This window comes from Falco rusticolus, chromosome 5 (genome assembly GCF_015220075.1).
Source record: "Falco rusticolus isolate bFalRus1 chromosome 5, bFalRus1.pri, whole genome shotgun sequence".
Taxonomy (NCBI): Eukaryota; Metazoa; Chordata; class Aves; order Falconiformes; family Falconidae; genus Falco; species Falco rusticolus.
In genome coordinates, this window is record NC_051191.1 from 16,351,058 (window position 1) to 16,365,107 (window position 14,050).

Consider the following 14,050-nt stretch of genomic DNA (forward strand, 5'->3'; position numbering starts at 1 on the left):
GTTCCTTCTCCATTTGTCCTTATGGACAGTGTGTTGATATATTTCTATTAAAGTGCCAGGTTTTATCATGCAGTAGAACTTCCTGGGTTTCATTTCTAATGCTGCCTAAAATGAGAGGATCCATGGAAGCATCCATGATCTGCATCATTCATGACCCTGAGTTGTTTTGTGGGTCACTACTGAGAGTGTTTTAATTGAGCTAAATAGAGCATACGAAAGATCAATGGAGCATTGTGAGATTTTCTCATGTAAGTTAAAGAAGGCACAACTGTTTAATTCTGTACTTGCCTTCAGCCCAAGAGACCCATTTTTTAAATTGTATTTTGATTATATTGCACATTACCTTTACAAATTCTGCATGACAGACTTAGGGTTAGGTTAAACTGTGCTTTGGTTAAAATATTTATATAATAAAGCTTTTCAGTGATGTTAAACTCACTAATTCCTGTGTAAATGACTGACAGTTTCAAAGCAGGATTTCCAAACAGACACGCTGCTGGTCTGTCACAGCTTAGGTCAATAAGGAAACTGGCAGCTTTTTAGAAGATCCTAAAAATAAATTTTGAAATAGTTGGAATGGTTAAACTGATAACTAGACTGTTGAGTTCTTGAAATGACAGGTTTTGAAATTGTCTTATGGCATATAGCTGCTCGAGATTATTTCTGCTGGAGGGAGAGAGGAAAAGGCTCTGCCTTCCCACAAAGGTTTCTGAACTGCAATTTTTTCTCATTCATCCTGAATCTTGCTGGCTAGTTAAATGATTGGATTATCAGGATTTAGTGATTCTGAATAATTTCTTTGTTTTATCATCTTTATAATTTTAAAATACTGTATTATGAATTAATTAAGACTTCAACATGAATAATAATGGATCAGACCAAAGTAACGTACAAGTTTTCAACAGTTTCTAATCTTTCAAAATATTGTAATTGAGTTTTGAAGAAACCAGTGCTTTCATGATGAAAACATATTTTCAATTAAAAATATTTAATTGAAAAATTCTGCAACAGCTATTTTAATTATCACTGAATAAAAATAAGATAAAATGCTGTACAGAAAAACTGAGAAAGATCGTATCATCACATATTAGAAACACAGCAGTCTTTTTTCGTACTCTGTTCATGTGTTAGTTAAAAACTGTTACCCTAAATGCTGAAAAAGATGAAAAGAGAGCATTTTCAGCTATTACCTACATATTTAATGACTGTATGGCAGGTATGGTGGGCATGTGCCTTTTCAAACTTCATTGAACTATAAACCTTATATTATGCAGAACAAAACAGAATGCAATTTATTTTAAACATTTTATTGTCAGAAAAATAATGAAGATGATAGAACAATACAACACTAAATATTTGGTAATAGCATTCATTAAAAGCCTCATTTTTTTAGTAATTCATGCTTTTATGGCAATTTATTTAAAATACTTGCATTAACTTTGCTTTAAGTCAACTGGGTTTAAAAGCTAGTATTGAATATGTAAGTAATGTCATAGGAGTCATGTTTCAAAGACTCCATTTTGTTGGCCTCTCTAAGAGTAGAAGCAGATGCCTTTTTTTGTATGTATAAATGAACTCCTAGAACATCTTTTGTATGAGTTTATCAGTAACGTGCCACTGCATGTTCTCTGCCCCTTGTTGATCTCTTCAGGTGGGACATATTTGGAGCCGTCATTGGTACCGAATGTGGGACACTGGAATCTGGCTCAGCTGTGGTATTTCTCAGAGACGGAGAAAGAAAAATATGCACTCCTTACATGGATGCTACAGGTTATGGGAACTTAAGATTTTATTTCAGTATGGGTGAGTATATATTCCTAATGTAATACAACATATGAAGCACGTGAGATTTAAATTGCTCAGTGTGCATAGGAATTTTTAAATACTGCTCACAAGAGGATAGCTCTGATTTGTGACTGTGATGCCCATGAGGATGTAAGACTGACCACTGCTGGTCAGATGAGAGTCCACCCTTCTGGATGCCCACACAGGTGTACAAACACGGTAGGCACGCAAATAGACCTCCCAGAAATATTCTCCCAGATGAGACTGACTTGCAGATGAAAATTTCTGCTTTCTGAACCAAACAGGGCACTCTGGGTTTAGTAGCCCTTGGTGTGCTTTTCTTCCATGGATTTATCCAGCCTTTTTTTTTTTTTTTTTTGGCTGATACAAACATTGAGCATCAGGTTAAAACAGTTCAATATAGAAGTTATATGAAGGTGTGTCCATGTCAGATCAGTGTCTAAACTTCCTTTATAGTTAGAGGAGATATGGTCAGTGTCATTGCTGGAACAAAACGTTCAGCTCATTGTGAGATAGCTGTGCTAGACCAGCCGAGCAGCTCCCTGGACCCCACTGACTGCACGGGTTGGATCCCCACTGATATAAAGGAAGCTTAAGCACCTGGTGCACACATAGATGTGGGTTCACACTTGTTGAGTCCTCAAGCGGGATTTGTTGCACAAGCACAGGACGTTGTTGCCACTTGAGGTGTCCAGGTGTTTCTGAGACATCAGCACAAGGCTGGCAGATATAACCTGGGGCTTGGTGGAAATCACAGCCTGCTGGAGTAGCAGGTAGGTGAGGCAGCCTCTCCACAGTGTCTAAAGTGATCCTTGGTGCTAGTGTTTAATCAACTGAACCTGCCTGTTGTGCCCACAGCTCCATAGGTTAACAATTATTCATGTGAAGTAACATCTTCTGTGTCTCAGATCTTCTAATGTCCCTTAGTCACCAATGTCCCTTATTATGTCATTAGAAGCAATAGTCATACCTTTGTCATCCTTACCACACTGCAAAGGATGATTTATAGGTACCTGTCATATCTGCCTGCAGTCGTATCCATGTAGACCCTGGTGTTCATCCATCAGAGTCAACAGGGTTGCACCCGAGGGTGAGACAGGAGTAGCACAGAGGTAGAGCAGCCTTACCTAGTTGAACCCATAGAATAGTTTCTGCTCTTACTATATTCATAAACATTTTCCTCTGCTAATGTGTTGGCCCAGGGCGAGAGTCACACAGAGTGTGCTATAGTGTGCTATGGTCTTGGAGAAGTTATGGCCTATACGTGGTACCCCTCATGAAAAGCACGATGCGGTGTTAGCATTATCTGTAGACGTTCCCTGCCGGGACAAAGTGCAACCTCAGTCATTTACCAGGGCTAAGAAAGCAGCTAAGAACAAATCCATGCTGTCACTTCCCCTCTCCACTGTTGTCAGCGCAACTGCACTAATTGGCTGTTGCAACACACCAAAATCCCTATGAACATGGTGGTTATCATTCATTCCCTCACAGTGTTTTTCCAGAACTTTTATTTTGCACATAGAGGAAATTGTATGAAGTTATTCTCTCAACACCATGTTTAAAGGAGGTGGGTATTTTTGCTTAAAAGTAGAGAATAATAGAATAATAAAGGGGGAAGCAGAGACTAAACTTGTGACCTCCACAAGCAACCTTCTGAATCAACAAGAATGAACACACTTTATTTAATGAGTGGAAGACCTCGTGTTGTTGTCCCAAGTTACCGCACATCTCGTCTGTGTTACATGAATTACCAATAAAGCACAGGAAAAAGAGGATGCCTTTTCTCAGTTCTTCCAAGCATTACAACACCTGCAACAGAAACAGGAAATAAATTTGCTCAACCTTCTGAACTTGGGGGAGAAGCTGTCAGCACATGCAGGGACAGAGGATAGTGGGATATCACTTGAAAAATGTATTCTGTATGTACTTGTAAATTAAATAAATAGTAGTTTAAACATTCGGGCAGAGGATTTGAAAGGACACAGGGATGCTCCTTATTATGGTATAATACACATCAAAGATGCACATCTTAACTAGTTCTGTGGACTGCTTTGCCTAGTCCATTCCAAGAACTGGCCATCTGTAATGAAATGAGAAAGTCTTTCGTATATGGAACTTTTCTACTTTAGAGACTTTTCAGAGAAGCTTCCTCATCCTGTTTTTTTCTCTTGTGTTTTTTTAAATACCTGTGGTACCCGTGGTGTACAGGGAAATGGTGTTTCCTGTTTCAAATACAGTACTTTGTTTTAAAATCTTTTCTCCAGAACACCAAACTAGTGTGATGATGCCCATCTCATAACTATAATGCAGAACTTAACACTCGTATTTGCCAATACACCTGCTCTTTTGGAGAAGGTAAAGAAGTATTTTAGGTTCTACCAATATGAAGATATTTTAAATGCTGTCCCATTCCAGTGAGGTGACCATGTCACATGTTTTGTGTGATGTAATAGACTCCATCCATCCCTTTGAGGATATGGTGTAGACAGTAGAAGTAGCAGCACAACAAATAAGGTACACAGCAGTATTCCTTGTTTCCTACTAAGAACAAGTTCTCAGCTGTGAAACTATCAGCTGAGAAGTATTTAAGAGATCCTCACAGATGATGTGTGTGGCTGCATGGAGTGTGAGTACTAAACAACAGTTTACTGACAAGGACTCAAAAGCAGAGCAGTTCTATGTAAATACAATTTAAAGCATACAGACAGGGGTATTGCTTTGGGCACAGCATTTACTATTAAAATTGTTTTGATAAGATGATTGAGAGAGGTACTGGAGGTTTTCATAATTGTCAACCCCCTTGATCTCTGGCATGGTGTGTCTGATCAAATAGTTCTTACACACTGTGACCTTAGGGCTGATGATCTTTTGTTTCATATCCTAAGTTAAATAGCATCTGGTTGTAATTATTTTCGTAATTATGGCTGCATGATATGATTCCACTTTCCAATAACAAGGACTTCAATTAATTTTGTTCTCCCTCAATTGTGTGCTGTACAGGGGGAACCTGCGATTCTGGAGAATCCCATGGAAATGATGTCATACTTTATGCCAAGATTGAAGGCAGGAGGGAACACATACCTCTTGATACCCTGACCTATGCTGCTTACAAGGTAAGCCATCTTAAACAAAGTAGGTGGCTGGGGTGGAGAGATCAATCTGTTTTCAAGCCACCACAACAATGTTGTATGTTGAATTCCACAGGGAGGGTCAGACATGACCTTCCCAAGCACATCAATCATGTGCAGGTCTCACAGTGATGGGGTGCCTTTGCAGCACAGCTCTGCAGTCATTGCTGATTGCTCCACCCCCAAGCAGGACTGTGGCGTTGGCCAGTACTAGGGTAACAGGCAAATGGGCAACAGGGTTCAGTGATAACGTCTTCTCACAAATAATTACTTTGTCTGCACTCAAGCTCCTGCTAGCCACAGTTTGATATTCAAGAGCCATGTCCTGAGAAGGTCGGTCACGGTGGGATCAGTGGCTGGGAGGAGAGTGACTCAGAAATGCCTGGATGTCTTTCCCATGCCTACTGCAGGAATTTTCACATTTTACACTTTTTCTTTCCCTTTTAAATACAGTTGTGTGCCCTCTTAGAGGGTCCGCAGTGATGTGGGCATGAACTCGGCCATAGGAGGCGGTTGCTGGCAGCGTGCACAGGCAGTGTCTCCTCTGCTAATAGTGGAGCCTCCTTCCAGCCACCGCCACCACCCTCAGGCAGGACACTAAGGACCTGGAGCTTGCTGCCACGATCCTTCCTGTCTAGGGCAAGGAAGCACTTAGACCACGGGTACTCTGGATAACCCAGCCATGAGGTGTCCTTATTCTGCTGCTGTAAAAAAGGCAGCAAAAATTGATATGTAATACATACAGACATGGATGAGAGAAGAGATTGAAATCCAGTATGCTTATACAGTGTGTGGGAAATTTGGTGGTAAAGATGCAGCTGATTTCAAGCAGAGGTCTGTATGACCATTTATCCTGATATTTTGATGAGGATTAAGTTCCTTTATATTTTTGTATGCAGACAGCAAATGTTTACAGTCGGGCTCGGCCTGAGTTTGGTTGAGTCACTTGCATTGTTTCATTGTGCGTGGCTTCCCTCCTCTCCTGCTTCTGTGTGAAAGACAGGGTAGAACCTTTTTAAAACTAAGGAAGCCGTAATTGTAAAATAATAAAAAATTAATTGGGTAACTCGGGGAGAGATAGGATCTGTAATTACACTGAATTCATTGTGGAGTTTTTTTTAAAACAAGCAGTTTTAAAGCTGACATCCTCTTTTGACATAATAAAGTTCTAATTATGTTGCTTTAGGACAAAGGCTAAGCTTTGTAAAGGCAGTGCTTTATTTCACAACGTAACGTCCTCCCTGCATACGCCTGTGAACTCACGCAGTTACTCCATTCTCACATATTCAGACTAGACATGCCATTACCCTCCATTTGCTTCTGTGAGCTGAAAGGCTCCAGGACAAAGATCATCTTCCATTACTAGCTGAGCACTGGCAAAACAAACTGGTATTTTTCAGAATGCAGGAGGTACAGTCTTTTCTGCAGTGCCTTTACAACCAACCAATCTGATCCCACTAAGATGAAAAGCGACACCGGTATCCAGAGTGTTAATCGGCTGTGCATATAATATAAAATACTTTTATTTGGGATCTTCTGTGGAAAAAAATGGCTAAAATAGTTAACAGAAATGAAGCAAGTAGAGAGAAAAGCATGTTTGGTTCAGCAAATTTGAAGTTGCTTTTCTATTTTAAATAGTACCTTGTGACCCTTTTAAAATAGTATTTGTTTTATTTAAGCCTGGTTTAATTTCTTTTAAAGGTTCCATCTTTGGTTTCTGTTGTCATTAGTCCGGAGCTGCAGACTCCTGCAACCAAATTTTGCCTGAAGCAAAAGAGTCACCAAGGCCACAACAGGAATACCTGGGCTGTGGATTACTTCCATGTCCTTCCAGTGCTCCCTTCCACGGTGACTCACATGATCCAGTTTTCCATCAATTTAGGTTGTGGAACTTACCAGCCTGGTAACAGGTACAACTAGTGAGATCTCTCTTTTGATTATCAGCTTTCTAGTACATTTTGCTTTGTAATATCTATATGAGTATTGGGAATTTTTTTCTCAGAAAGAATGGAGCCAATTAATAATGACAAATATAAGCTGCTCAAAAGTTAATGTTTCTCCTGATCTCCACAGACCCAGATTTATGTATCTCACATGCAATAAGGAGTCTATTAAATAGCTTTACAGGTCAAAACTTGCTTTTCTTAGTCCATTATTCTGAAATATGCTTATGATTTCAGAGCAACTTTTGCTTCGGTTTCTAATGGATATGAGATTTACCTCTTAATACTGTGTAAGGGGGAGAGTATTAAAAGCAGCAGCAGCAACCTGCCCTGCTGACCTCTCAGAGATTACTGATGCCACAAGCATATCTAATTCTTCTAAGACTGGTGATAAGTGGTCCTCATGTTACTGACTGTCAGTGTGAGGACCTCACTGTCTGTAGACTGGCCACAGAATTCTTCTGGCTTCACTTCATCGGGCGATTCAATATGATTTTTTTTCCATGGAGTTATGGGAGAGGGAAAGGGAAATAAGGGAGTCATTTGCTGCTCCATATTTTGTAGAATCGTAGAGTAGAACTGCCAGTACTGAGGAGTTTGGCTCTGCCTCCCTTGCGAGTGCCCTCTGCACCATCCCAGGCTGCTGTAGCTCACCCTTCCTCACCAGGCTGAGCAAGCCGCTCCTCAGCCCCTCCTAGCTTGGTGCTTGAGGCCACAGACGTCTTGGTCATCCTTTGCTCCACCTCTCCAGTTTCCTAACATCCTTCTTCAAACAGGGGACCCACAACCAAACTGTCCGCTGTCCCTCTTCCCTTATGTGCGTGTGAGACCATCTATCCTGATATTTTGATGGGGATTAAGTTCCTTTATGTTTTTCCAGAGTCAAGAGTTTAAAGTAAGATACTCTAAGTGCTTTCACATCCATGTCCTGTGGCACCTGCTTCTGAGTGGAGAAGGCTGCGTTAGCACTGACAGTCCAGGCAGCCAGGCAGGGCAGCAGAATTCAAGGGGCAGCAAAAATCAAGGCATTGCACTTATCTCTGCTAGGAAGGGAAGGCAGCAACGTTTTTCTACAAAAGTGAAAACTTTTCCTGTAAACACTCTTGACCTGTAAACGTGTTACATAAAGTCTCTGTCTCAGTCTGTTATCTTATGGGGGCTGGTATATATTTGGAAAGATTAATATTCTTCCTTTGTGTAAACTATTTCTGAAGCAGAAGTGAGCTTCTTCATAACAAAAGCACTGGATCCCCATTATGCCTATTTGTATTTCCCAAATAACGCAGCATGTCCCATCTCTTGGTGTACAGCATTATTCAGAATGCTTTCATTACTTGCAAATGTGAGACTCGCACTGAATATATGCAGCAAATACAGCCCTCCAAGGTATCAGTACAGTTAAATCTGAAATTAGTCAAAACTTCCATGAACCGTTTTAATACACACCTACAATATCACAGTGATGGTACCTTTAAATGAAGTAATATTCTCAGCAAATTATAATGAAAAGTTATAATCCAATAATTTAGTATTGAGGTGATGAATTATGACTTTTCTAATGTTCCACTGACATTACATAAAATCAAACAGAATATTAGAAGCTAATTATATGGAGGAAATTACAAGAGTATTTCAGTAAAATACTAAATCCATAATAAATCAAGCACTTTTTGTATTACTGTTTCAAGGTCTTCAGAATGTAAGACATCTAAGGATTTCCTTACACTCTTAAATTGTAAACAATGGGCTTTATGAAATATGCAGTGAAATAGGGAAGGAAAATATTTTTTTTCTGAAAATTGAACTAGTCAATTAACTTTTGGGGGAATGGGTTTAATAGCTCGTTGCCATAGACTCAGTGAATGGTCTCATAGTTTCCAGTTCTCTAATGTCACTGCCTGCACATGGATGGTTTGGTTTACTACTAGTCTATGAAACTAGAGAACTGCAGCCTTTTCCCAAGCAAATCTGGAGTTTTCACATGTGCTTATGTCACAAAATTCACCAAAATTCGCCACTGAGCACTCCAGGCTCTGTGAGGTGGAAGAAAGCCTCAAAAGATCACTGTAGCTGAGCAGTGCAGAGGCTCCCATGGCCCCCGGGGGCTGTGTGCCATGGGGGCTCTCTGAAGGATGGGTGCCCTTCCCCCAGTCCCCTCCACCCTCTGTGGTCCTCACCAGGGGCTGCCTGCTTTCACTGTTCCACAGTGCCTTTCTGATCCCTGTTTAGGCACGATGGTTGGAGGAGGCAGGTGACTGGGGAGTCCAATGAAGTCAATACTTGTCAGCAATGAAAGGGAAGAGCCAGCCAGTGCATGGATAACTAATGGTCTTTTACCACCTTCTGAAGACGTAATGGTTAGCCGCTGGCAGTTGTGAGTGTCCTGTGCTCACATGATGCTGTCTAGCTCTGATTAACGCAAGTTTTCTCCTCATTATTTTTGAAACCATTTCTAGCTGAAATATACAAGTAACATCAGCTCATTTAACAGCAGCGGCCTAAAAAAAGTGGCTAGACTGTGGTAAAACAAGGACTAGCTGTTTAGACAGTCCTCAATCTATAAGCTACCCTTTTGGTTTTTAAACACAGATTTGTTTCACATTTGTATTTTCAGGAATTTTTGTATTCAAAGTCTGCTTAAAATTATTTCACATTTCATCGTCAGTTATTAGGAATAGCAGATTTGGTGGTTTCTCAGAGTTGATACTGCTACATTCGTGTCTATGCCAGGTGGGCTCACGGTGTCTTTCTACTTTCTTTCCTTCACTGTGTTATCAGTGTCAGCTTGGAGTTTTCAACCAACCATGGTCGTTCCTGGTCCCTGCTTCACACCGAGTGTTTGCCTGAGATATGTGCTGGGTCTCACCTCCCCCACAGCACCGTCTATGCCTCTGAAAATTACAGCGGGTGAGAGTGTTCTCTGCAAAGCTGAGATGCAAGATTAGAGAAGTGAATTATAGGTGACAGAAGAAAGCAGCAAAGCGCACCACCCTGTGTCATCTTTCATTTTTGACTGGCTGAGGATAGCAAGGAAGGGGTGTTGTGGTCTCCCTGGCTGCCCAGTAATGGAATTTGAAATACATGGGGCTGCTTCTGTGGTATAATATTATTTTTCTGATGCTGAAGATAAATAACAAAAAAACCCCAACTTGTGGACAGCATGCTGGTAATTAGAAGAAAAGTTATACCTTGTCAAAGCCACAGAAGTTTTCTTCTTAGTCAAAGGAACCATCAGTCAAAACCATATTTACATCCTCAGGCACCTTTACTCACTTGGAATCCCAATGCTGGGTTATAATAAAGCACATCTGTACTTCTGCAGATGGAAATGGATATTAGTGTCACTTTGTTATACCAACCCTTCTCTTTATTAAGTCTCTTCGGTTCTGTTCTGACCATAAAATGAACTGTGACACCTTGTTGCGCGGTGCAAATCCCATGTCTGTGTATCCTTCGTATCCCAGCTTCCACAGACACTTCACAGCCGTGGCAATGACTATGGGAAGAAAGTGTATTTGAAGCACTGCTGTGATCTGGTGACCCCACTCCCCATTCCTCTACCATTTTCATAGGAACCATGACCCACAGTGTGTGTAGGAAGTGTAGCCCCCATGGATGATACGAGAATGATGGCCCAGACCGCAGCAGGCTAAATTTTCTCAACCCCAAGGTTTTCCACCAAACAGAGCTCAGTTGTACCAAAAAGTTTAATTCCGTATGCAATTTAGGACATACTCATTGTGACAGAAGCTGCTACAGCAAAGCAGGTTAAGGTCTTTGCTGACTTCATGCATTCATACCGGGGGGGCGGGGGGATGGCTGGGTTTGATAATATAATAATTAACATTCATGTAGTGTATGAAAATATCATGGGTTATATTCTTTTTCATTTGTGTTTTCTAAAGCTGCAGTAACTTCACTCTTTCATTTGAGCAGATTCTAGAACTAAAAATTCTCACAAAACTTCTAGTATAAGTAAACAAATCTGCAAAACATACTGTTGCTTAATGACTATCAGTGTAAAATGCTAGCATTTGTTTTATATGTATTTCAGGTGGAACCGAATAACTATTCCCCTTCCTAATGCTGCATTAACAAGTGACACCAGGATTCGATGGAGGCAAACTGGACCAATCCTTGGAAATATGTGGGCAATTGATAATAGTTAGTATTCTTATCCATAATCATGATACATCAGAAGAGTAAACTTCTGTATGCTGTTCCAAGTAAACATATTGTCTACAATCACAAGTCAAAGGATTTTCAGTTTGTTACATTCCTTTTCTTCTTATCTGCAATTGGTAACAGGTGCATTTTGAAGAGAGAGGGGAATTCTGCCATTTGAAAAGACAATAGCCCAGTAGATTGCCTTTTTTTTTTTTTTTTTTTTTTTTTTTTTTTAATAATGGAATGCTTCCCAGGAAAAGATATTGGTGGCAAGAGCTTAATATAACATTTCCTCTGACTGCTTAGTCCTAGTTACTTTGGTATTTATGTACTACACTGCACTATTAAGGACACATACTGCGCCAGCCTAAGCAGCAGTTGCAGCATCTGGGACATATTTTTCCTTCTGGACATAGAAGACCTTCACAAAGCAGTGCTGCTACCAAAAGACTGACAAAACTTTTACATTGTTCACAGTATCTTTAGGGGGGGAAGTACCATCTGTTTCAGGGAACTGTTCTTCCTTTTGGAAATTATTTTTCATTTACCTGTTCTTTAAACAGATGTGAAGAACTGGGAGAAGCCTATACTGACTCATATAATTATAAAACTTAGTGCAGAGGATAACCAGGGCCAGTCTTGAAAGGAAATACTTTAACGCACAGAAAAAGTATTTGGCAACACAGGATAAAATAGATACAATGTATGGAATGCAGAAATAAGCATGATTGAAAAAGCTAACTATGAGAAGATGCAAGTTTTTTTAGCATGCGCATTAGCCCTGAATGATATGGAACTAACTACATCCAAAATTTGTTTCGTTAGATGTGTGAGGTATGCAATTTAAACATTTATGGTGATGTACAATAGCCCGTGAAATTTTGTAATGATTCCTGGTAAGGTTTGATAGGGAGCCTGGGAATGGCACACAGTTACATTTTGCAAAATTCTTAAAATAGATTAATGCCTACTTTTGAAAAGAAAATCCTTGAAGCTGATAAGGCAGTGCCACAAATGAAAGTTTTTCATGGAAAGTAATGAAAATTATTCTCTTAATCATATGACTGGGAATTAGCATCATCTTAACATTCTGGATAGCCTATTAATGCTTGTCTTTAGAGATAATGATATGCATCAAAAAGAAAATAAAATGAAGGGAAAACTGAGGTATGTAAACTAGATGTCTGTGAGTATCTGCAAAAATTAGTTCCAAATTCTTTACAACAGGACAAAACAACAAGATTCTGAAAATCAATTGGCAATTCATCTGTCTGCGCCACCCTTACTTGCAGAACAAAATACAATTCCATCAAAGGATGCTGCATGCTCCAGTGTGTGCCATCCCAAAAGAAGTTTTACCAACTATCTGCCTAAAAAGTGCCCATTCCAAAATGCATTTGAGGTGTAGAACCATGATACGGGAATAAGGTCTTAAAGATGAACATGTTTCTGAGGTTCTGCATGCCTCTTTGTTAGATACTAGTGCAACTGAAGCTTTACACCTTATTGTAGGAAAAGCCTTATAAATATTGTCAAGCCACTCAAATTCTTGAAGAGAGGAAGATTTTCAAGGATTCAGCACTCTGACTTTTAGCTTCACAACTGTTTCTTATGTGAATTAAGTTTTAAATGAAATCTGGAAGCTGGCCATCTTTTAGAAACACTGGAAAACTGCCAATTTCCATAAAGCTTTTTTCATTTTGAACGACAACATTACGTCTTTAACCCTTCTACTTTTACCACCCCCTCAAAAAGACCTCAAAAGACACAAATAAATCAAACAGAACAGAATTTTTGCACCCTGAAAAGTGAGAAAATCTAGAAATCACATGAAATCTGATGGGGAGTTAGTTACAGGGAGTAACTAACAGGGATTTAAAGTGCATCTGCCAGGGGGTACTGACACACTGCTATGATGGGCAGCATCATAAATCTAGGAGAGGGAATAAGTGCAGCTTGTTATAAATGATTTCAAATTGGTGGCTATTTGGCTGACATTCCAAAAGTCACAGTGTGAGTGGATAACTCCAAGTAATAGGCATTCTTCAACAGAAAAGATGACGCTATTCATGGTTAAGGCCTGTTTATCATATTGTATTGAAAAAACATTGCCTGTAAGTTACCACTTTGGGCTACACGCAGCTTAATGCATTTGGTCTATAGCCAGATCAATGCTTTTCTTTATAGTAGTGCAGAGATACAGATTGTACTGAGATTTACTCATCTTTCCATTCTTCATATTTATCACAAAGTATCAACACTGTCGATTCGGAGTCATTGGAGGAAGGTGAAGTAAAAGAATAAAACAAGCCTGGAGTATTTTTGAGCACATATTATATGGAGGTTTATTCCATTTGAAAGAGTCAGTGAAAGTGTATGATATTGCATAGTTACTTAAGATATATCAGGGCAGGTTTTAATTCCAGTAAGTCCTGTGAATAACTATGTGGATTTCAGTGAAACAAGCAGTGGCACATTTTTAAAATCTGCAAGACTGCTATTGGAATGTACTAATATAGGTATTGGATTACATCTCCAAAATAAGATGAAGAAAAGGGAAGGCAAGAAAATGGTCAATGCATAGCAAATCATCTGATCTCATTCACAGTCTTAGAAAAATCAGGTAAATTAATTAAAACATCACTCAGGCCACACATAGACATTACCCATTAAATAATAAATTATCCATGGCTATCCTTGATACAGTCAAACACATTTTATCCTTTTGTAGACCTCTTGCAGCTAGTGGGATTAAGATAAATATAGTAACTGTATGAGCAGGTCTGTATACTTTCTTGTATTCATTATATTCTGTTTATCACATAACACACGTTCGTTTAACTGGTTTCTTTTCTCTGCAGTTTATATTGGTCCATCTTGCCTCAAATTCTGCTCAGGGCGAGGACAGTGTACGAGAAATGGCTGCAAGTAAGAGTTATAATTCAGTACTTGTATTCAATTTCTGTCACATAGTTCACTTGATGATCTGAAAGTTGAAGTGATTTT

General features: G+C 39.6%; 1 protein-coding gene across 2 annotated transcripts in view; it reads left to right on the plus strand.

The window, feature by feature from the left end:
- RELN (reelin) overlaps positions 1 to 14,050 on the plus strand; it is a 297,870-nt gene that overhangs the window by 182,415 nt on the left and 101,405 nt on the right. For both annotated transcript variants that reach the window (XM_037387677.1, XM_037387678.1), the window contains exons 12-17: positions 1,652 to 1,803; positions 4,807 to 4,919; positions 6,636 to 6,844; positions 9,656 to 9,784; positions 10,932 to 11,041; positions 13,906 to 13,972. In XM_037387677.1, coding sequence (XP_037243574.1) covers positions 1,652 to 1,803; positions 4,807 to 4,919; positions 6,636 to 6,844; positions 9,656 to 9,784; positions 10,932 to 11,041; positions 13,906 to 13,972 — 780 coding nt within the window. The remainder of the gene's footprint in view (positions 1 to 1,651; positions 1,804 to 4,806; positions 4,920 to 6,635; positions 6,845 to 9,655; positions 9,785 to 10,931; positions 11,042 to 13,905; positions 13,973 to 14,050) is intronic.